The 23,954-nt window shown below is 44.6% G+C and overlaps 1 protein-coding gene across 2 annotated transcripts in view; it reads right to left on the bottom strand.

Moving 5' to 3' along the window:
• Window positions 1-23,954, bottom strand: part of LOC142560837 (uncharacterized) — a 97,274-nt gene that overhangs the window by 18,159 nt on the left and 55,161 nt on the right. For both annotated transcript variants that reach the window (XM_075673216.1, XM_075673226.1), the window contains 5 exons: window positions 17,558-17,621; window positions 17,279-17,350; window positions 15,261-15,463; window positions 8,407-8,515; window positions 1,691-1,783 (listed from right to left, as the gene is read on the bottom strand). In XM_075673216.1, the coding sequence (XP_075529331.1) occupies window positions 1,691-1,783; window positions 8,407-8,515; window positions 15,261-15,463; window positions 17,279-17,350; window positions 17,558-17,621 (541 nt within the window). The remainder of the gene's footprint in view (window positions 1-1,690; window positions 1,784-8,406; window positions 8,516-15,260; window positions 15,464-17,278; window positions 17,351-17,557; window positions 17,622-23,954) is intronic.

Below are 23,954 nucleotides of genomic sequence, written 5' to 3' on the forward strand. Positions count from 1 at the left end.
AAATTCACTTCTATCATCACATCTTTAACGCATTTTATCGTAAGTGGATGTTTCATGCCCCTTGCTGTTCTGATATTGACCGGGTGGCTTTGGTCCACGTCTTTGTTTTTTTATCACAAGTGGTATATATACTGTAGTTGTGCTCTCTTGACTTGATCGCGCAGATCTGTGTGTACTTAAGCAGGTGGTTCTTCAAAAATAAAACCAGTTGTTAGAAAGCGCTCGTCCTTGTGTTTCTTCTGTTCTTCGTCCCTGTTTGTTTGCGCACAATAAGTTTTAAGGTGTACAATTGCCTTTATTTTCATCCGATGTAACACGGACTCCTATGCAAAGTTCGTTTATGCACCACATAGGTCACAACATTAATGTCATGTAATGTATACATAGCTCAGTGAACTCGCTCAGACGTCAACTCGCTAAGGCTTGGACCAACCCGTGAAGCAAAGTTAGTGCGAGCCTGGCTGAGTAGAATTTTGGTGGACATGAGTGGGAGCAAGCTCAGTTGAGTAGAATTTTGGACATAAGTCAGAGCAAGCTTGCACAATAATTAGTTTCACTGTTCAAGGCCACTTGACCCCACTTTTACAGATAAATAAGAGCCTATAAACGTGTTGAGTGACGAATGCCAATTCCCAAAACAAACTGCAATATAGCTCTCGCAAATCTTGGCGCAATTTCGACAAAAAAATCGCAACGATTGCTGCGACCAACTGGTTGGTTGCAGCCACAAGGGGGGGGGGGGGGAGGGTGTCGACAACTGTGATTTCAGTCACATGCGACCAAAAACAAACTTCCGGTGTTATGAAAATCGCATCATGTGAAACCGGCTTAAAATCGAAATTTTGCACCCTTAGCTTGCATTCTGCAGTGGCAAAAGTCAGATTTTTTGGTGGGTGTAGTCATGTGGAAAATAGTGTAGCTGGAGTTGAAATCTGATTGAGGCTGCTATCGGATATTTGTGGCCTAGCTGTTTCACGAAGTGAGCAAGCGGGTCATTTGTCAGCATGCCACATCCCGGAAGCCAAATGTGGTGCACACGTATTTTGGAACACTGGCTATTAATCAACTCTGATTTACCAGTACAAGCGAGTGCTAAATTGCATAATGAAACTGTTGAGCTACATTCATTCAGCTGAGAGCGTGGCTTTCCGTCCCGACTGCCACATAAGAGCACCAGTTGAAATCAGCTAGCTCGCATAGTACACAAACACAAAATATAAAACAATTGTTTCATGCGATACAATGCATTATGAATTTGATTTCCATATGGCTAACTTACAATGCGCCACCAAACACACTACTAAGACACTGACGTTGAAATGGATTGCTTAGGCTTGGTTTCCAGGGCTAAATGGTAACCAAAGCATGATTACAACTGTGGGGTTTTCACTGAACATGTACATCCTGATAAATTTGTTAACTCCATTCAAAATTAGTGTTTTGGCGCAGGTTGGCACACTTCGATCATTTGGCACAAGATAGCACAATAGGTACAGCATTTCCATAGCTGTATATTTTTCATCACTTTGGTAATCTGTCTGAGCATTCTCTTAAGGTAACCATTAAAAGTTTACAACAGAAGAAAAGAAAAAGGTAAAATAAATGACATGTTGCTAATTAACAAAATATTAATATAAAAGAAGACACTGCTTTGAACAAATCAGATTACAAGGAAGGCGAATAACAGTACCTCCTTCATAACAGAGATGACTTGCTTGGCTTTCTCATAACGACGATGGAAGTCGGCAAAGGTCATTTCCATATTTTGCAGATCTTCTGCAAGCTGCAAAGCAATGGTCAAGTCTTTAGAGCTCCTCCATAATCTCATGCGAACATAAGGCACATGAAAGTTGACAAAATTTCAGTTGCTATATCGCCATTTCACAAGCAACAATTCTAGTAGAAAGTTGCAAGTTTTATTGTGGTAGCAACTATATGGACTCTCCAGGTGCATTTTTGCCATCGCCATGATGTTGCGCATGAAGTCCAAGGGTGATAACACTGTCACCAAGCACCATATGTGCGAATAAAAGCGTGCGAGGGTGAGCTGACTGTGGCAATATGCCGAGCACAGCCGGACTAGCCACAAGAAAGAACTGGGCAGCGACTCCGATGGTGGGCTTGATAACAAACTTTATTTCATGCCAGCAGCTTACCTATAACGGCCCCACTTAAGATGAACTTTCGCTTAAAACGAATGAGAGCCGTGCGACCGTCAAAATATACATTATTTCAATGGCATAATGTTGCACGTATAACGAACGTCTTTGAGCCCTGCCGATCGGTTACAGCAAATGGACGGCGTTAACCCGCCGCCGCAATGCGAAATAACGACCTCCAACCCCTTTGTGCAAGCGGTCTCTGTTCCCAAGCCTCTTCAGAGGCTAACTATCCGTTTCGTGCCCCTGTACACTCTCCCCGTTGTCACGCACTGCCCATGAGTGTCGGTGTGTGGCTTCCACGATCACCCTCCTGCCTGTCCTCTCAACTCCACTCCCCTCTCCTCACTCTTTCTTGCAACTCCCTCGCTGTCTTGATGGGTGTGCTACGGCGCCGGCTAAAGTTCTGCAGTTTTGTTTTTGGCCATTACCACGAGGCAGGCCTCTCCACACTCATCTCCATGCTTCCTCGCTTTGTTTTAGTCGGGCCCAAGTTTAATTCAGGATAGCGGACGGGAATGCCGTGCCTGCAACGGTCACGAAACGAAAAGCGCTGAACATCGCAACGAAGCAAGCAATTTTGAAGAAAGTATCTCGAGGTGCTGAAAACTGTGTTCGTGAAGGAGAACAATGTGTCTAAATCAACCATCTCGAAGATTCTAAAGAACAAGGAAAAGATCACTAGCTCTGCTGCTGACTCAACAGAAAGTGCCTGCGGAACGCCACCTATGCAGATGTAGAGGACGCGCTGCTTATGTGGTTTGCCAAAGCAAGGGCTCACAACATTTCAATAAGTGGACCAATGATGCTGGGAAAAGCCAAAAACTATGCGTTCCTGCTAAATTTTCTCGACTTCTGCTCAGGAAATGGCTGGCTACATCAATTCAAAGTGCGGCATGTGATTGTTTTTAAATCAATTGTTAGCGAGGCGGCTTCGGTAGGTGACCAAGACATTGCCACTTGGCTTGCAAGAAACCGAGCCATTACAGCAAGCTACACAGAGCAGGACATGTATAACAGACAGATGCTGCCATGAAAGCAGACTCATGAGCTGGTGGCAAGCACAGTAAAGTGTGCGTTACAGTACTTCAGTGCGATCAGCGAATGCCCACTGTAATTGGAAAATCAAAGAAGCTGTCTTGCATTTGGAACTGTGTACCTGTGCACCACAGGCACAATACTAAAGCGTGGATTTATTTGCAGAGTGGCTGGGCGAGTTTGACTGCGACATGCAGAGGCAAAGAAGGCACATGCTGCTTGTGCTCGACAACTGCTCAGCACACAACGTGCAAACTTTTGCGACCGCAGTTACTCTACTTTTCTTGCCGCCCAATACCACTTCTGAAGTGCAGCCACTTGATTTGGATATAATACGTGCATTTAAGGCATCGTATAGGCGCCGCATTGTGGTGCGCTTGCTTATTGCTGTTGATCGCCCGGCCGCCAACTGGCCGCTTTTGAGTGTTTCACTGTATTCAGCTGTTGAGATAGCGAAGGCGGCCTTGGCGGAGGTGATGGCTGCTTGCGTGCAGAAACATTTCTGCAAGGCCAGCTTCATTGACACAGTGCCTGATGCCGACCGAGCCTGATGCTTCCGAAGATGATCGGTTCGGCGGTGATTTCTGGCAGCGCATCGTCGACTCCTACATGGAGGGCTACAACACTGGTTGGGACGACTTTATTTCTGCTGATGAAGATGCTGATATTGCAGAACCATGCATGGACGAGGGCATTGCTTGAAAAGTGCGGGTGCAGAGCGACGCGGAGGTATCGATGACAAAACTTCGGAGCCATAAGTAGGCACCCATAAGTGTGCCTGAAGCAATGGGCTACATAGACAGCCTCGGGCACCTTGTCTATGCCAAGGGCCTCGGCGAAGAGCACGCTTCTGCTTTAAATAAACTGGAGACCGCCCTCATTGAATCTGCACTGCAGAAACGGATGAGCATCACAAACTTCTTTGCAAAGAAATAAATTTTGTGTTTTGATTAGCTACTTTTTAAGTGGTCATCAACTTGCAACGAACTTCGGGATATAATGAACAGACACCACATGACGCTGAGGTTCGTTATAAGCAGGCTCGACTGTATAGAAAGCTCATGTGACAAGTGATGTCACTTACAGACTGTTTCCAAAATCGGGGCTACAGCGCCGGATAACGTGGACACATGAAGCATGGCATAGGTGCTATCACCACAAAGAGATGGGATATCAACTCGCCAGTAACTCCAAACAATGAACTTCAAGCATGTAATAGCTCTGTCAAGTTCAATTATGCTCAATGCTTTGCTCAGGTTTGGTTGCTTACTAGGAAAATTTTTTTGCTATTAACCCTTTACCAACCGATGACTAGTACAGCCATGAAATTTTGTACCAATATAACGAATGACTATAGTCGCCATAAACAAAAATTTGTCACACAGTGAACCTATGATTACTCATTCTATTGCATCTAGTTGCGATTCCTGACACTAGATGGCCCCATTTGTCTATGTTGTGGCATTTGTGTCTCGCCTTTCATTATACAGTCGCCGATTGATCTTTCGGACTCCAAAAATTCGGACATGCTCGATTATTCGGTCTGCATCGCGGCACTGCCATTCTCCCCATAGACCATAATGCATAACTGCCGAAAGTTCGGACACCTTGCAACCTCTCGTCCGATTTTTCGGACACTCCTTGAGCCAACTCGATCGAGAGCACCATGCACCGACTCTGACCGGTGTATGGCTCGACTTAACCGTCATTTTTGTATGGCTCGACTTGTATGGCTCGACTTAAACACCATTTTTGTTTTGAACGGAGCCTCCTTGCTGTCCCATGAAGTGGCACTACTGCAAATCCCTGCTCATCATCAGCGTTTCAGCATGGTTCGTGGCTACAGCAGTTCCGGTCTCAGCTTAGTAAGCCATGCCAAGACAATCCAGCAGCCTATTTGTTTTTTCCTTCGTGCACGACGCTGTGAGTAGGCTACGTTTTTCGTTTGTGCGACTGGTGCCGGCGTGACAGCATGGTGATGTTTGCTTTGTGTGCTGTGTCGAGGTTGCAGTGATCCAACACGGCATATGGAAAGATCGCGTCAAGTGTCTAATGGCGCTGACAGTGCTCGCGCAGACTGCGCTGGGAAATGCCGGCAAGCGAGAGCCGGGAGGCCTACGACTTGTCGCCTTTCGATTTGCTCCCTCCTGACGCCAAAAATGTTTTGCCGAGACCTGCGCAGTGGTTGCATTGCGATTCCGGACACCGTCTCATTTGACGGTTTCACAGGTGCTGGCACTGCTGTACTGACATGCGCAGAACTCGACGATGGCAAGCTTATTCATCAGGTTTCTGCTGCGCCGCCGGACGATGACTCCGAGTCGAAAGATGAGGCACCATGTGCTACGCTGCCGCCGTATGTGGAGCGTGTACAAGCAGTGACTGTGCTTTCAGCCGCCTATAGCAACTGTACGACCCTCTCCGAGATTCAGGCTTATCTGATTGTGTGTAAACGGAACAGCGTGCAACGGCGCATTCACAATTTCTTCAAGCCTACTGCCGAGCCCGAATAAGTGTGTGGAAATAAAGGATTTCTTTTTTTTTCTTAATCTGCTTTTTCGGACACCTGTTTATTCGGACATTTCCGCAGTTCTCGTGAGGTCCGAATCAATGGTCGGCGACTGTATTGCAGCCTCCGACATCCTCGCATAAAGTATGGTTGCCTCCTTGAAGCGAGGCAATGAAAGCGCACGTAAAAGAAAGTATTTAGACAACTTGTCATTAGACCACAGCACTGTAGAGTTTTGCTCCAAAATGAAAAGTGATGTGTTCTCATCTGAGGAGTCTGATGACTATTCTATGGATGGCCCAGAGGATCTTGCGGCTGCATATAAGTCTACCATATGAAGACGGCCTACTAACTGGCTGACGAGTTGCATAGAAGAAGTCACTATTCATGTGCATGTTATAGCAGCATTTTTTCTTCATATTCTCTTTTTCATAGTGTATCGAGCTCTGCAACACACTTTTTGCAAGACACCAGGGCCATGCAGCAAAGCTTTCAACGTATCTTTTTACACAATTTGTGAAATAAAGGAACCCCACTGAATTGAAGTAATGGTGCCATATTATTATTAAGCTCTACAAACTGAGCAAAAAAAAAAAAAATTCCAGTAAGTTTGGTATAATTTTCTTTTTTCATGGTAGGGAAAGGCTTCAACAATATTCAAGAGAAACAATTCATAATTATTTGCTCACGTACATTTTCGTAAGCGAGGAGCAATAATTAATTTTACTTGTATCATGTGTTTGGAGAGACTAAGAAGAAGTTGCAGCATTGAGTGTGATAGCAAATTATTAGACAGCTATACGAAGTAAGGATAGTAGTTTTATCAGCCATATAAATTTGTAAACATTCCCTTAACTATTAACAAGCATGCTGTCACGTATACACAGGCTAACATGAACACATCTTGTTCAATGACCACAGACAGGCGCCACCAAAACGCTGGCATGAGGAAGAGTGGCAGCAGCAGCAAGCAAATTGCCTTTTGGGCTGTCTCTCGCTTCAACGTAAACTAAGCGGCAAGAACACAGCGCACACGAAGCCATCAGTCCTGAGCGCACCTAGACTCTGCACTCACCACAGATTGCTGCCAAGATAACATCAGCGCGGCCATGTTCCACCGCACCATACGAAGCCGCCACTGTCGTCGTTAATAGCAAAATTAATTTAAACACTATTGTATTTGATGCATTAAGGTGGCAGGAGACATTGAAAGGTGGCATGGAACAATTGCAATCAGAAGAGTCATGAACATGGTTGTGCTTTTTAACATTATCATACGGTATACCGTATTTGCTCATATATAGATGTCACTTTTTTGTCAGAAATATTGACGCAAATTCAGGGGTGTGATCCTTATGAGAGTTAATTTTCCGCGAAAAGAAAAAATTTTTTTTTTCATCTGGAATTTGCAGCGGGATGACAACAGGTCAACGAACAGGTGCCTGCTGCTGTATGCGGGACACCAAAACAAAAATGGCGGCCAGCGGAGCAAGCCGAACACACCGAACGCAATGTTTTTCCTTCTTGTGAGTACATTACGTGCCTTGAAACAGTTTCTTCCGTATCAGTAATGAGTAATATCGTTAATATCGACAATTCTGCAGCAATAACATAGCCATGTCCACTTTGAGGGGACAGAAACAGATGGGCGTGCTTAGCTGCCAGTGACATAAAAACACCTGGCGAGCGCGATGCAAAAACTCCGGCATTTGTCTTCACTACTATCCTAATACGGCACATTTCCGCTAAGGGTGGGCGAATATCTTAGCTGTGTTACAAGCGTCGGCATATGAATAGGGCACACTTCCGATGTATCAGTGTAAACGTAGCTACTATCGTTCTGCTTGCAATTTGTTGCATGCCCACGAGTGCAACTTTGGTAGTAGCTTTTTTTTCCATGGAAGTGCAGAAAGTGAAAGGAATGAAATGGGCATCTGCTTAAGAATGTTTGGTGCATGGAGACCGCTTGGTGTGTCTTGAAGTCATTCGCGTAGCATTCGACAGCATTCAACAGATGGTTAGCACAATCATCATTAGCTAGACTTGGCACACAACATACCGCTGCGGCAAGTTCGGGCTGCGATCATTACATGGGAAAGAAAAAAAATTGAATTTTGTCGACAAAATTTAGGGGTGCGATCATAATGTGAGTGTGATCATTATGCAAGTAAATATGGTAATAGTTCTGTTCATAACCTCAAAATCTTCAGGAAACCATATTTCAGTTTGTTTCATTTTTCAGAAAACTCAGTTGCAGAGCTTTTAAATTTTGTAAAAAGTATAACGGTAAGCTACACACATGGAACTAGAATACGTCAAGACGAAAAAAAAATTTCAGCAAAAATTTTTCTTACACGGTGCAACTGCCACTATGACTTTTTTTTTTTTTGTTCACTGAACTCCCATTAACGTGCAGATAATTCTAGTTCCAACGTTGTACTAGGCCACCAACTCAAATGTTCAAAAAATTTAGTTCACATAAACCGACCATGTGTTTAGGAAAAGGTGCAAAAGTGTCCTAAAATTGCATTGTGAGAGAAGTGCAAGTGGTTTCAAAACACCCAGAATTAGTCTTTTGTGGCTAACGTTACTAGCCTTTCTCTTTGTTACTGTGGTCCTTCCTTTGCAGTTTTGCTTCGGCTTTCAGTTCAAAGCCTCCCCCCCCCCTTTTTTTAACCCGCCGCGAGCACAGAAACATACCTGGTCGCGATCCTTGACAACCTTCTGCATGCAGTCTTCTTGCTCAGCACGCTCTTTCTGAATATCCTTGGTGAAGGACTGCAGGGTTGCCAGCATGTTTTCGTTATCCCTGCCAAGTAACACACAAGCCTCATGTACATTTCCCACAAAAACCCCGTCTTAACAGCCCATAACAGTCATAGCTACAACTAAGTTCATAATCATAAGGTGTGAAAAATGATGGCAAATATTTAGCAGGGCTGAAAATCTTGCTTCTCCAAGTAAACATGCTACACCATGTAGGAAGATGAAGAATCATATTTTCACCTGCAAAAGTAATCAAATGTTTTCAATGGCTGTACATAGCACATCAAATACTAATGACCTTACTTACCGCTGTCATCCACGTCAACATCACACAAGTGCTTGACACTTTGTTCCTCCCACAATGTGCTGTCCTTAGTCTTGTCTATCATTTTTGAAATGCACAACTTTTGAAAAGATCACGAGATGAATTCAACAGAAATGTTTATAAATTTTTTACCCTATGCTTAGCAATTTCTGTTTGGAGCAACAACGTAGTCAGGTTTAATCCATTATGACCCAGGATAAATATTCCCGCGCGATTTTCATCAAATTTTGTAAATAGCGACAGAATAACACAAATACCACATCTTCAAAAAATTATCGAAGTATTTATTGCTTCTTAAAGTTACAATGGTGTACTAAATAAAGTACACTGGGTACATGGGATTTCAATGGCCAAGGCACTTGTCATTGCGCTCCTACCTCCTTGTATGAAATTTTTTTGAAGCCCCATTTTTCAAAGCGCAATGTGGCCGTGCACTTTTACCTCTCCATGATGCCCGGGTGCGACAAAATCGGCATCACACTTGCTTTCCAACTTTTTGGGGTAGTGACTGACCGTCCGCCACAAGCGTCCAAACATGCATGTAGTGACACCCATCGAGCACGGCAAGAGCAACGCCAGCATCGCGATTGTGGCTAAGGTGCCCTCAATGCTATTGCAATGAAACCATTTCAGCAGAACATTGCAGGGTTTGCTAACCTGCACCAGCCACAGATATCAATCACTGTGAAAGCATATCGGTGCTGTCATTGTCACCTTCCTCCTCATCCATATGTTCAGCTGGTTCTGGCGGCATAATCCCGATATCAATGTTCTCTTCTACGTTTCCAGCACTTTTACATCCAGAGCATCACGCAAGCCAGAAAAAAAGCTTCCTTTCGAATAAAAACTGTATCCATGCCGGAACACAACTAAAGAAAAGCTCCGATTTGCAACCACCTTAAGCACTTGTGCAAGAAAACTCACTGTAGTTAGCCCCATATCGCATGACAAAGAAAAAAAAAAAAAAAAAGAGAGAGAGAGAGAGAGACAGAGAGAGAGAGAGAGACAGAGAGAGAGAGAGAGCATACCCGAGGGTGCATTCGATAACGAAAATTTATTAGTAGCTGACATGGTCACTGGACTACTCGTCTTCACTAGTGCTGCCATTGTCATCATTGCTATGGTCCCACAGCGCATCGTCGCCCAGCGAAATTTCACATTTGGCAAACGACCGCACCACGACATCTTGTGGAACAGCAGCTCACGCTGAATGCACCGAACCACATGTAGCCATCAGGGAGGCTCTTATGACAGGTCCGGTTGGCGTAAGGTCGTGGTCTTCTGCCACCAGCCACTCGTACTCATGGCAGAGCAGGTCCTTAAAAGGCGAAGATCCGGGCTTGTTTCACGACCATGTTGCACTTCAGTCACGCATTTCAGGACCGATCACGCATTTCAGCTACGTATGCTGCAAGCCTAGCTTACAGCTCTGGAAAGCATCCAGACTTCGGCACGTGGGAAATTCATCACTTGCCATCACAGGTAAAAATTTCGCTTCGCTGCAGTCGCCACTCTCGCACTACCCATTCAGAAACATCGAACTTGTGGCCTGCTGCGCAGTGATTTGTTTCTTCGGCGTAAAGGATGGCAGCCCTCTTGAACGCTGCTGTGAACGAGCGCTGAATGATTAGTAGGCCTGGGGCACTCATGATGACTGAGGAAGCATAGAAGTAGCACGTAGCAGACAGTGAAGTGGAATGCGTCAAACCAATGCCCTTGTCAAACTATAGAGAAAGCTAAGTGCAACAGGGAAAGAGAAACCCGCAAGCAGTGTCTGCTCTTCCATGAACTACCAATACTCCCCGCAAGCGCAGCCGTTCTGAGGGTGCCACCACGAATGGAACAGCGGCGCTTTCATCAACTATCGACACCACCCTATGAGTGTTGTGTGCACTATAAAACTCTCAAAAATGTCGAAAAATCCTTCCGAAAAGCGAACAAACATGCGGGATACCGAAAAGCTACGGGTAAAGCCATAGAGCAAACAAAATTGTAACTACGTTGTAGCTCCCGTTCGTCTCGCCTTTTTTGGCGGTGCCATGTTTTGCTTTCGATTGTAAGTTGACCCCCCTCCCCACTTCAGATTTCCAGATTTTAAAAAGTGGTCGACTTACAATCGTGTAAATGCGGTATACAGTGAAACCTCTTTAAAACGAAACGGGATATAACGAACGACTGGATATAACATAACAATTGTGATTCCCCTTGAACTTTCAATAGATGCCCATGTACTGAAAACCCTGTTTTAACGAAGTTAAAATTTCCTCGCAATGGGTATAACAAACTTTTTTTTAGAGCGCAGCTCTTTGGTGCCCATTCCTGTGTTTCGCGGCGCCGTCGTGTCTCGCCATAACCAGCTCCGTAGCAGGGGCCAGTGTGCTGCTCTAGCTGCACGTGCTCCTGGCGCTATCTCTCGCGCACGGCGCGAGCCTTGCTCTCTTCATTCCTCTTCCAATACCACCCGTGTGCGGCAGCAAGCAGAGCGCCAGCTCAGTGGTGGCTGATCTCGATGTGCTGCTGACTAAACCAAAATGCAGAGCCGCTGTTGTTCGCCGCTGTTGTTCGCCACTGAGTGCACCGTTTCCCCCCACCTCCTCCGTAGAGCAAACGCACGTGGTGTTCTCCGGTTGCCGAAGCGGCTGGCTCGGTTTCAGCAGATCACGTTACGCGCTTCCGAAGCCGAAACGCAAAGCCACCTTCAGTTGACTCGCTAGCAACGTCAGTTAGTCGCTGCCATCTCTTTGCTGCACAACGTTCCTAGGCGCCTACACGCTGCCTCCCACAACCTCCCGATAAGCGACGAAGCTGCGCCAAGCTTTGCTCCGTTTGCGGTGGCTGGTGCAAAATGTTCCGCACCAGACGGATTGTCCGAGGCTCACAGACGGTTTATAATATAATTCGTCTGCCTCTATGAGTAGTTTATTCTCAGCCAGTTCTTTCTGAGCCATAAGTGAGGCAACTGAAGGAAGTTCGCCTGCCGCTGCTGCTAAATGAGCTAGCCGAGCAGAGGCCCAGCGCCTTCGCCACCAGAATCCAGAGGTGCACTGCGCCGAACCAGGCATTGGTGCAGCAAGTCTAGCATATATCCATCTATTTCTCCGACCACAAAGCTACCTTCATGACAATCCAAGAACTGAGAGTGGAGTGTTTCTTGAAGTGAAGAATAAAAAGTTGTAACTGTACATACATGTCTTGCTCGAATTGTTTGCCTCAGTATATAGAAAAGCTGAAGCAGCTGAAGAGCTGTGCTCAAATTTCGTATTAGGAAGTAATGTAATCATCGGCGATTTTTTTTCCCACAACGAGCATTTACTGACCATTTTGGTACTGGTCAGGTCAATGTCTTATAGCGTGCAACGTTCGCGTCTCCAGTGTGCGTCTCCCGGCCTCCCCTTTCCCGTGGAACTGGTGGTCCCGCCTGCTCTTCTGCTGTGTTGCTTCTCTTCCGTTTGTTGTTGCTTGTCATTGCTTCTGTGCGCATCAACAATATCAGTGTTTCTATCAGTTCATTTGTGCAAATTCCCGCCGCCAGAAAGGAGATGGATGAGGGCAAACAGAAGCACAAAACAATATCAATTGAGCACAAGGTGGCTATGCTGAAAGACGTCGAGTCTGGCGTGAAGAAGAAAAAAGTGGCCGAAGATTCCAGCATAGCATTAAGCAAGCTGTGAACGATTTTGAGCAGCAAAGAAACTGTCACCAGTGCTGTCGCACGTGGCGTAAAAAAGGCAACAGAAAGAAGCTGCAGGCCCCTGCTTTCGAAACTGTAGAGAAGGCGGGCTTCAAGTGGTTTTTGGACGCAAGAGCAAGCGGCCCTCCTGTGAGTGGTGTTGCATTGCAAGGCGAGGGACTTCGCGTGCATCATGGGGCATGACGATTTTGTGGAGCTGTGCCACACTGCGGCACCTACATCAAGGCAACGGGCGCTCCTCCCTTTCCACCTGGTTCTTCGGACGTGCTTGCCCTTGGTGACAACCGGCAAAGTTGCAGGAAACTGCCGAACCCTTTCCTTGGGTCTAACCGATTAGTCCAGGGGCACAGAGCATCATGACAAATCCACTGGCAGCTTTCAGAATTCCACAGAACTGCTGACCCCTGCCATGGAGACAGGTTTTATGCAGCTTGAACTTCTCCTTTGACCAAAGAGGAAAGCGACACGGTTGACGTCAGCACTGGTCCTGCCTCGTTCCTGCCGACGATGGGACGCCCGAAGGGATTTAAGGCAGAGCCAGGCGATTGTTAGAAAAGAGTCGCCACCAGCCGGCCCGTCGGTCTGGTGTGCTCTTCGGCTCCGCTACTTTATGCTATTACCAGCTATTACCTGCTATATTGTACATACTATATAAAGCTTTTCGTCTCCTCCTCGTCGGCTCCAAGAGTGCTTCTCTCGACCGTGACCCCGAGTTGCAATAGCGGCAAGTGTCAGCTGGCTGCAGTGTTACAAGGAGCGCCTAAACATCGTCGGCAGGGCTGTCAGCGTTGAAGTGCAGTTTGTCAACTGCGAAGCTGTAGTGGTGCGGGTGGAGACAAACGTTGGACAGCTGCTAGAAAAATACACTGCCAAGGATTTGTTCAACGCAGATGAGACAGCCCTATTCTATCAGATGCTGCCGCAAAAAACCTTGGCCCTCAAAGGTGAACACTGCCAGGGGGCGGTAAGTAGAACAGTGTTGATTTGTGACAACATGGATGGGTTGGAAAAGGTGCGAGCCGTCGTAGTCTGCAAAAGTGCATCACCATGATGCTTCAAAGGCAAACGAAAGCTTCAAGTCCAACCGTAAGGCTTGGATGACGAGATAAATTTTCGCACAATGGCTGCAGGAGTGGGACTAGCGGCTGGGCAATCTAAACCGGAAGATATGCCTCGTACTGGAAAACTGCGCGGCCCACCACACTGCCACTGTGCTCAAAAACATCGAGCTATGCTTCTTGCCACCAAAATGCACTGCAGTTGTGCAACCCTTCAACCAAGAAGGAGTTATCATGAACTTAGTGGGCCTATCGCAAGCGTGTGATTGACCAGATTCTGCTCAATATGAGCATGAAGCGAGAGTCCACGATCAACTTGTACATGGCAATCCAGATGCTACAGGCTGCTTGGATGGCTGTGCCAGCAAGCACGATCGCCATTTGCTTCCGGCATGCCTCATTCGGCATCAGCAGCGGCGGTTACAGCGAATATCTCAGTGCTGCTGCCAATGAGGGTGCCACAGGCGACTAAGCCCTAGCGTCGTGGGACGCTTTCCTCTCTTAGACGTCGGCATTGCGTCGAACTGTGACACCTTCTGTACGTAAGTCAGCTCCGATGCTGACGCGTTGACGACGGAAGAGCTAACGAATGCGGAAATTGTGCGCGCGGTGACGGGAGTGCCTAATGACGACAGTGACTAGTGTAGACGACAGCCTGGAGCCTAATATTGGTGAACCTGACGTACAGACACCCGCACAAGCGCTGGATGCGGCAGACCTGCTGCCCTGCTTCTTTGGCGCTCACGATGATGGCAAGAACGGACTCGAAATAGCGGCTGCAGCTCAAGAAGCCATCACTCACCTGACGAAGACGTGGCAAAAATCTATCAAGGACTTTTTTTCTACGAAGTCAGCCGCCAACTGTTGTGCTGTTGATCGATTAGTGATGAGCCATTTGGTGTGAATAAAGTAGCATTTCCTTGCTGCCTTTTTTTCGCTCATTTTTCCATGCGACAGCCATTTTATTTTTAGCATGGCGGGCTGGTGTGAGATTTGCTGGTGAGTATGTCCTCTCTTGCTTGCGAATTATGGATAGAAATGGATAGTGGGCATAACGAACTAATGGTTATAACGAAGTAATTATGAGCCCTCTTCAGCTTCATTATAACGAGGTTTTACTGCATAGTAATTTGGTCGTTCTTTCCAAGCCCAAGAAATTCAAATTACTGCGCCAGCATTACTGGACCCAGGTTAGCCGCTTCAGGTGCCAATTCTCTCCATTTGGCTTCCTTGCCTTTCTTCTGCCTTGAGAATCATGAACACTACAGCTGCAGAACAAATTAAAAAATTCCAGTTTAGGGAGTTCCTCAAGTTTACAGAGAGTGGACTCAATGTGAGAACTCCATAAGAACGTCAGATAAGAGAGTATCAACCATTTCATGTCTAGCATAATTAGAAAACACCTATCCAAACACATTAAATATAGGCCTGAGGCAGAACATTGCGAAACCAATGGAAGAAGTAAACCCGCCACATGAAGACAAGCTGACATTGCAAGGGCAAACATCCAGCCATGTAACTTCCAACTCATTTTACTGAAACACCGTACACTTATTCAAACTTGCAGTACAGGTTCAATCAGACGTGCTACAATATGTATGAGACATATATTAAATGTCATAGTTTTAATCAGTGCTTTTCATTTTCATGTACTAGCGTCGCATGCACAAATGTGCACATGGGTTAAAGCAAAAGACAAATTGGAAAGCCTCACTTTTGAAGGCACTGCAGAGCTCTTTCTTGCATCTGGCAAAGCTTTTGGCTTTCGCCAAGCTTGCCACGGTAACTCTCCATTTCTTGCCGAACAGAATCCAGCTGTCGAACACAATCTTGGTCTTTTTTAAGCAGGCGCTCTTGAAACATCAGCTCCTGGTACTTGAGCGCCTGTGACATTTCTTTCTCCGAAAACATTTGCTCCTGAAAGAAATGCCAAAACCGCACCAACTTTTAAGAAGCAGACTTCAAGAGGAAGTATAAACCAGAATATATGTTGAGATCTACCCCTAAAATAAAGAGAGAGAGGGGAGAACTAAACTCTACCCTCATTTTATACAGGAGTCTTTAGAGCACATTGCGAGCATACATGTCACCAAGGTCAGGGGTCGACCTATATTACAGGCAGACCCATATTCCCGTTGATATGGTATTCTGCAAAGCTTGCTCATAAAAATTGCCAAAGCAAATAAAATGGGGAAAGGGGGCACACTGAATTTTGCACTATGAGACACTAAATGCCAAAAGGCTCCCCTACACCCTGTGGTACTGCAAAAATTTCAGAAACAGTGTTTACAGCAGACCAGCGGTGAGGTCATAATTGGTCAGTGGCGAGGACATAATTGGCGCCTTTCAGGCGCCAATTGTGTTCAATGAAGAGCTTTACAAAAATTCTTCCATCTGCAGAATTATGGAAAGACTACAGTTGCTGAATGAATTTAAAATGTTTATTCTTTCTTTCAGTGAGTTTTGTCAAGTTTTCAGAATACACACTATGCGAGAACCCTCTACAGGAGCATCACATACAACCTAAACTAATAAGTGTATGTCTAGCATACTTGGGAAACATATCCCGCTACATGAAGAATATCCCCGATGTAGAACATTGTGAACTAAGTTTTTCCTGAATTTTCTTACAGAACTCACTAATGCTACCAGTATACACAACTTATCCATAACTATTTCAATGACTATAGCACCTTCTGTGCCAACTTCTGACTCACTGACGTTAACAGAGCATGACCGCAAATTATCAGCAGCATCGTGCCCAGCACCTTGCCAACAATCTTGGAGGCCCCAGATGAAATTGCGTTTATTCAAACCTGCTTAGTTTGAACTTTCTATTTATTCAAACTGATGTTGTGGTCCCATAAAAGTTATGTCCATTTAAATGTGCGAAAATGCACAGTAATACGAACTCATAACCATTAACGACGATTAATTTGAACAACTTGCACCATCAACCGTGCTCTCAGCAGCGCGCTAACTTGCACGGTGGCGCTTCCAACCCGGCAGTGCGGCCACATACCAGCTGCTGCTCGCATTGCAAGTACCTTATTTTGGCACTTATACACCACAAATTTCAAATACTTCACAGTAAAGTTGGGGTGCGGGTTATATGCGAATACCATAAACCACACACCTTCATTCAATGCGTCCTTCATCCAATTAGCTTCCTTTAACTATCAAATTTTCGGGCCCCTTCGAGTTGTTCGAATTTATTGAGATTCAACTGTAGTTATAACAGATTTCAACTGACAATAAGATGTGGCATTCACAATCGCTATTCACATGGAAACATGATCAGAATAAATATAAAGCACTCCTGCAGATAATGTGCATACATGTCGTTAGGCTGTCAAGTTACACTGTGGTGCTAGTTGGGCACCAAACATACTAAGTCTTTCAATGCACACTGAAGTTACAGCACACTGATGTTAGCACTTTTCTTATAATAGAACAACTGACTCCTAGATAGCATGGCCAAACCTAAATCCGGCAACCCTTTGCTGCATATAGCATACAATCCCACTGACCAACTGTGACGAGGCAACAAGTCTCTGAATAGCCTTGCATCTTGTATATGCAGTCTGGTTTATTAAGGAGTAATAGAATTGTAAGTAGTAAACACCCAAAGAAAGACTACAGAAAAAAAAACAGAGTATTACATGTCACAAACTAAAGATAAGAGACTGCAGCACCGGCTTTGACTATGCAACAAAGACATGACAGACTCACCTCTTGAATAGCTGCTGGAATTTTTGGGGAAGACACTGAACCTTTCGAAGGCGTTGAAAAGTTCAGCAGGTCCTATGAGGTCAGAAGCTCAAGGTAAGAAAAGTGTGCAATTCGTACCTACAACATTAAATGCACATCCATTTTTTCATAGCAACGAAAAAGTATACTACATAGTGCAGAGGCACAGTTATATATATTAAATCCTTGTAGCTCAAACAGACTTACTTCAACTCCAAACAATCCTGACTTACTATACATATATATTATAAGGCACCTCACCTGACTGTTGTTAGAAGGACTCAGGTTAATCAACAGTTCACTGTCGTCACCAGCCAAGGGTAAACTGGAACATAAGACAGATGATATTGTTCTTACAAACCAGACAAAACGTAGGAACAGTGGTCTTGCAGGGAAAAAGTACAGCACTGGTTTAGAAGATTAAAAATGGATTCACAAGTGGGTAAAATGTTTAAATGTGCCCGTTTAAGGTAGAATTTCAGGAGTACTGAAAAATATGCTTACTCAGCAAGTAGCCCCCCACTTGAAATTAAGAGTTTAACAAAATCTCGTCTGGTCAGAAAGTAACGGCATAATAGGAATAAAATACAGAATGCCGACCAAAACGAGGTTGTCAAAAAATTTTTTTAAACGTTTCGGCTTCCACACGGAAGCATTGTTCGTTCAAAAAATTTTTTTTTTGACAACCCCATTTTGGTCGGTGTTCTGTATTTTAGCTCCCCACTTAAACGCAGAATTATAAATATGTATAAGCCTGCTGGCGAGTCTATAGAATCGTTGAGGCTACAACAAAGCAATATTGAGAAAAAAACTTGCCAATAAGGCAAATGAGAGTTTGGTGGTTCAATTCCAGAGGCTGCTTTTTTTTGCTGTGAATTAGCTCACTGGCTTAGTTCAGTTATTGGCTATCCATAGCACCCTTATTCACTGCTTTAGCCGTCGCGAGCATTTTAAATATAAATGCGCATGATGTGCAGTGTGGAAGTGGAGTGGCCAAGCTACATTCTAGTGTGCGATTTCCTAGTATGAACCACCGACATGCCAGCATGACCAGTAGTGCTTCAGATTAATTCACACAAAAAAAAAAAAGGGGGGGGGGGGGGGAAGGGGACATGTTGAGCTCAATTACAGAAACACCAAACACATCACTTATATTCCCATACAATGAGCCTGCACATCTTTTAGAAATAAAACTGAAGATATTTTGTAACAGGAAAGGTATTATACTTTCTCCATTTTGAAAGTGCAAATCTTTACTATAGTAAAGGCTGAACGAAAATCCACACTGACTTTAAGAGATGAAACCTCAATCATTTAACCCTTTATGTGCACAACAAGGCAGTGGGAAGCATTATTCAGAATTCAGGAATGTGTCGCCATCTAAAGAGACCTTTGAAAAATTAAGAAAGTAAAAATGCAGTGGTGTCCTCTGTTGCAAAAATGAATCTACAGCACATCTTGCACTTTGAGCAGAAATCAGCAATGCTGTCAAATACAGAATCGTTTTACGTGAGTGGCAACTTCGGAATGCGTGCGAAAACGTGCAATTTTCTTTTCAATTCGCTGCGACTATTACGTGCCAGCACTGCAAACGTGAAGGCTGCAGAGAAGCAGATACAGCACATTTGCCAGGGCAGCGCTGTGCCACTTGGTGCAGACCCCTGCCTCGGGAAGATCACTGCAAGTGAAGAGCTGTTCTTTAAAGGGGTCCTGAACCACCCCTCGAGCTAAGCGAAAAAGCACATTCAGTGGACAGCGTCAACTGCTGTGCACATCTCTGCCCAATTTTGTACTGATGTGTGGTGCACGCAGCTCACAAGTGGAGCGCGAAGTCACCTTTTCTCAAACTCTATTCAAGAGAAGCCCTCTCACCCTTTTTGAGGTCTGCCATGTTTCGTCATATAGCAGTTTCACATCATACCATCTGCTGTTAGCGAATAGCTGGCATCAAGACGTGCAAGCAGTCAATAGTAGGCTCACGCTCAGCCGTGCCCGCCCATGTAGGAGTGAAACTTGCCACACTGCTTATCAGGATGTTGTAACCGTCAGCTCACTGATCTCGTTCAGTCTGGAACACTAAACTAGCCTCGAACTACGCAAAATCTAAGCCCAGACCACACGTACGCTGTGCTTGCAGTGCCTCGCAATGAATAGTGGTTAGTACCTACAAGCAAGGGGTGCCAGTGCACGCTCACTCCCAGCTACTCCTGGCTAGACGTGCTTTGTATTGAGCTCCACTACTGTATTTACTCGCATAATAATCGCACTATTTTGTAAAAAATATTGACGCAAATTCAGGGGTGCAATCATTACGCGGGTTAAATTTCCCACGAAACGAAACATTTTCTTTTTTCATCCCACATTTGCTGCGGGATGACAGCAGGCAGCTGCCACTGTCAGTGCGGGACACCAAAACAAAAATGGCAGCCGGAGGAGCTAGCCGAACGCGCCGAACGTGATTTCATTTTCTTCTCGTGAGTAGATCACGTGCATTGAAACAGTTTCTTCCATATCAGTAATGAATATTATCGTTAATATCGGCAAGTTTGCGACAATAATGTAGCCATGTCCACTTTGAGGGGACAGTAACAGATGGGCACGTTTAGCTGCCAGTGACATAGAAACACATGGCGGTCATACTGCGGAAACTGTTGCATCTGTTTTCACTGCTATCCTAATATGGCACGTTTCCGCTAAGGGTGGGTGAACATCTTAGCTGTGTTATAAGCGTTGGCGTATGAATAAGGTACACTTTTAACGTATCAGTGTAAACGTGGCTACTATCGTTGCCGCTCGCGATTTGTTGCGTGCCCACGAGTGCAGATGAGAAGAATCGAAAGGCGCATTCGACAGATGGTAAGCGCGATCATTATTAGCTAGACTTGGCACACGACATATCGCTGCAGCACGTTCGGGGTGCGATCATTACACGGGAAATTAAAAAAATCAAATTTTGACGACAAAATTCAGGGGTGCGATCATTACACGAGTGCGATCATTATGCAAGTAAATACGGTATATAGCAACCTAGGTCTTGTGTGGTTTTTCTTCCAACAAAAACAAAAAGCATAAAAAAAAAACGGAGAAAGCCTGTGAAATAAAAAAATTACGTGAAAAAGCATCCCCGCCCCAATACTAAAAGCGGTCTTGGACGTAAATGCCATCATATAGTCATCATCATCATCAGCCTGTTTTATGTCCACTGCAGGACGAAGGCCTCTCCCTGCGATCTCCAATTACCCCTGTCCTGCGCCAACTGATTCCAACTAGCGCCCGGGAATTTTTGAATTTGATCGCTCCACCTAATCTTCTGCGTCCTCGATTGCGTTTTCCTTCTCTTGGTACCCATTCTGTAACCCTAATGGTCCAACGGTTATCTAACCGGCACATTACATGACCTGTCCAGCTCCATTTTTTCCCTCTTGGTGTCAATTAGAATATCGTCTATACCCGTTTGCTCTCTGTCCCAAACCGCTCTCTTTCTGTCTCTTAACGTTATGCCGAGCAATCTTTGTTCCATCCCTCTTTGTGCGGTCCTTAACTTGTTCTCAAGCTTCTTTGTCAGTTTTCATGTCTCTGGCCCATATGTCTCCAATGGTAAAATGCACCGATTGTACAACTCCCTTTTCAATGATAATGGTAAGCTTCCAGTCAGGAGCCGACAATGTCTGCCGTATGCGATCCAACTCATTTTTATTCTGTGAATTTCCGTCTCATGATCAAGGTTCCTTGCGATTAATTGACCTAGGTAAACACTCCTTCACAGACTCTACAGGCCGACTGGCGATCCTGAACTCGTTTCTTTGCCCAGCTATTTATCATTATCTTAGTCTTCTGCACATTAATCTTCAACCCCACTCTTACACTCTCTCTGTTAAGGTCCTCAATCGTTTGTTGTAACTCGTCTGCATTGTTGCTGAATAGAACAATGTCATCGGCAAACCTAAGGTTGCCAAGATATTCGTTGTTGATCTTTACTCCTAAGCCTTCCCAGTTTAATAGTCTGAATACTTCTAAGCATGCAGTGAATAGCATTGGAGAAATTGCGTCTCCCTGCCCGACCCCTTTCTTTATAGGTATCTTCCCGTTTTCTTGTGTAGAATTAAGGCAGTTGTAGAACCTCTGTAGATATTTTCCAAGGTATTTACGCAAGCGTTCTGTACTCCTTGATTACGTAATGCCTCTATGACTGCTGGCATCTTTACTGAGTCAAATGCCTTTTCGTTATCTATGAAAGCCATATAGAGAGGCTTATTGTACTCTGCAGATTTCTGGACAACCTGATTGATGACATGGATGTGATCCATTATCCTTTCCTGAAGCCAGCCTGTTCCCTTAGTTGACTAAAGTCCAGTGTTGCTCTTATTCTATTAGAGATTATTTTGGTAAATATTTTATATAATACTGGAAGTAAGCGAATGGGCCTATAATTTTTCAGTTCTTTAACGTCTCCCTTTTTGTGGATTAGTATAATGTTTGCATTCTTCCAGTTTTCTGGGACTCTTGCAGTCTATAGACACTTCGTATGAAGATCCGCCAGTTTTTCAAATATGTCTTCTCCATCTGATTAAATCGACTGTTATTCCATCTTCTGTCGATTTTTCTCGTTTCATGTTTTGCAAGGCCTTTCAGACTTCATGGCTAGTTATAAGAGGAGTTCCTGTATCCTGCTCATTACTGTTTCTAAATGAGGTATCCCAACTCCTCTGGGTACTGTATAGGTCAGTATAGAATTCTTCCGCTGCTTTTAATGTGTCTTCAAGATTGCCTACATTACCCTGCTTATCTTTCAGTGAATACATCTTGGTTTGTTCTAGGTCAAGTTTCTTTCTCACCGATTTCAGGCTGCGTCCATTTTTTACGGCTTCTTCAGTCTTTCTCGCGTTATAGTTTCGAATATCCATTAGTCTCGCCTTGATCAATTTTGACAGTTCTGCGAATTCTGTCCTCTCTCTTGAGTTGGACACTCATTTTTTGTCGTTTCTTTATTAGGTCGTTACTTGGGAGAGCTTGCCTACTGGGTTCCTTGGTGCCTTGCCTCCCACTTCAATTGCTGCTTCTGAAGCCAACCTAATTACGGTTTCATTCATTAGCTCTATGTCATCAACCTGCTGTTCTAACCCCCGTATGTAGAAATGCAACTTAAGTCGAAGCCCATGCTCGACTTGATTTAGATGACGCCTGGCGTTAATGTACCCAAAGACGCTCACCGCGTTTCCTTCAGCCCGTTCCCGATAGGCGTCACTCAGATCAAGTCAAGCATGGGCTTCAACTTAAGTTGCATTTCAGAATACGGGGGTAAGGCTGCATATTTGTTTGCAAGTGCCAGTCTGAATTTGTCTTTTACCCTTACTGCCTCTAGGTTGACCTGTTTCTTCTGGATGGAGGTCAATTTGTTGCTGCTGTTGACACACGTATCTTGCTTAATTTGCTATCGCAATCGATGCTTCCTCTTTTCCTCTTTTAGGCGAAACTGAACCTTTGTTTTTACTTTGGACGTTCGTCATTCACTCTTTGCAATATTGCAAATTTGTTAGAAATCGCGACGAAAGTTTCGGAAGTGAGGCGTTTTGGATATTATGGACTTCAGATAAAATGGACATTTTTTGTTGGATTATCAGGGACCGTTCCAACGAGAGTCGACTGTACTGTTATCGGTCATTTCTCAATGTCATCCCCAACTTTTTCATTGAAATCTCATTGACTAGGTAAATGTATAAATTTAGATAAACATATTGCTGCACGATGAACGAGAAATATTCACAGTGGCTACCATGAACACCCATCAAGGTACAGTGAACACCAATCGTGTAGTGCCCTCCCGTAATCAAATTCTTGGCAACAATCAGTTAAGATAGCAGAATACTGCAGAATAAATGAAGTGACAATGGTCACTGCATGTTGGCCAGTATTTCACATTCCTTGCTAACAAACTTGCAAGATATTTTTGAAAACAATAAAGGGACAAAAACGTTCACTGGCTTTCCGATCTGCATCTTAAACCATTACCCAGGCTTATTCGTGGTTCCGCCACAGGTGCCATAAAGCAAATGTAAAACGGGAACCAATATTTTGTGTACCAAACAATGGTTTATTCAAATGTTTGGACTCAATGTGTGCAAGTCACGTCCTGAACATTGTTGCTGCAAAGGCAATTTTGAAGGTTCGCATTTTCACCAAACATTTAATTACGACCACCATTTGATCGCTAAGGTTGACTAATAGTACAAGACTTTACATCCTTGGCTTGCCTTCTACTGCAGCAAAAGCCCAATTTGTGTGGTGTGGCCGAGCAGAAAATAGCGTAGCCCAAGAGCAAATTTTATTGACGTTGCGGTTGAAGTTTCATGAACCATGAAGTTTCATGAAAGGAAACGGGGCATTTTTCGGCATGCCGCACCAACCGGACATGGTGCACGTGTGAAATAGATTTAGAATGTCAGACGCATGGCGTTTGCCCATTAATAGATGCAGATGTACCAATAGAGCATGAATGCAAGTGCTCAAAATGTTTACCGAAATTGATGAGCTACACACTAAGCGAACTGTACGACTTTATTCAGCGCGGATTTCCTTCCGAACTGCCCCATGAAATGAGTGCCAGTTCAAATAATCTTTAGCTAGACCGTGCATACACGAATGCATAAAACTTATATGA

Source organism: Dermacentor variabilis, chromosome 1, assembly GCF_050947875.1.
Source record: "Dermacentor variabilis isolate Ectoservices chromosome 1, ASM5094787v1, whole genome shotgun sequence".
NCBI classification, from domain to species: domain Eukaryota; kingdom Metazoa; phylum Arthropoda; class Arachnida; order Ixodida; family Ixodidae; genus Dermacentor; species Dermacentor variabilis.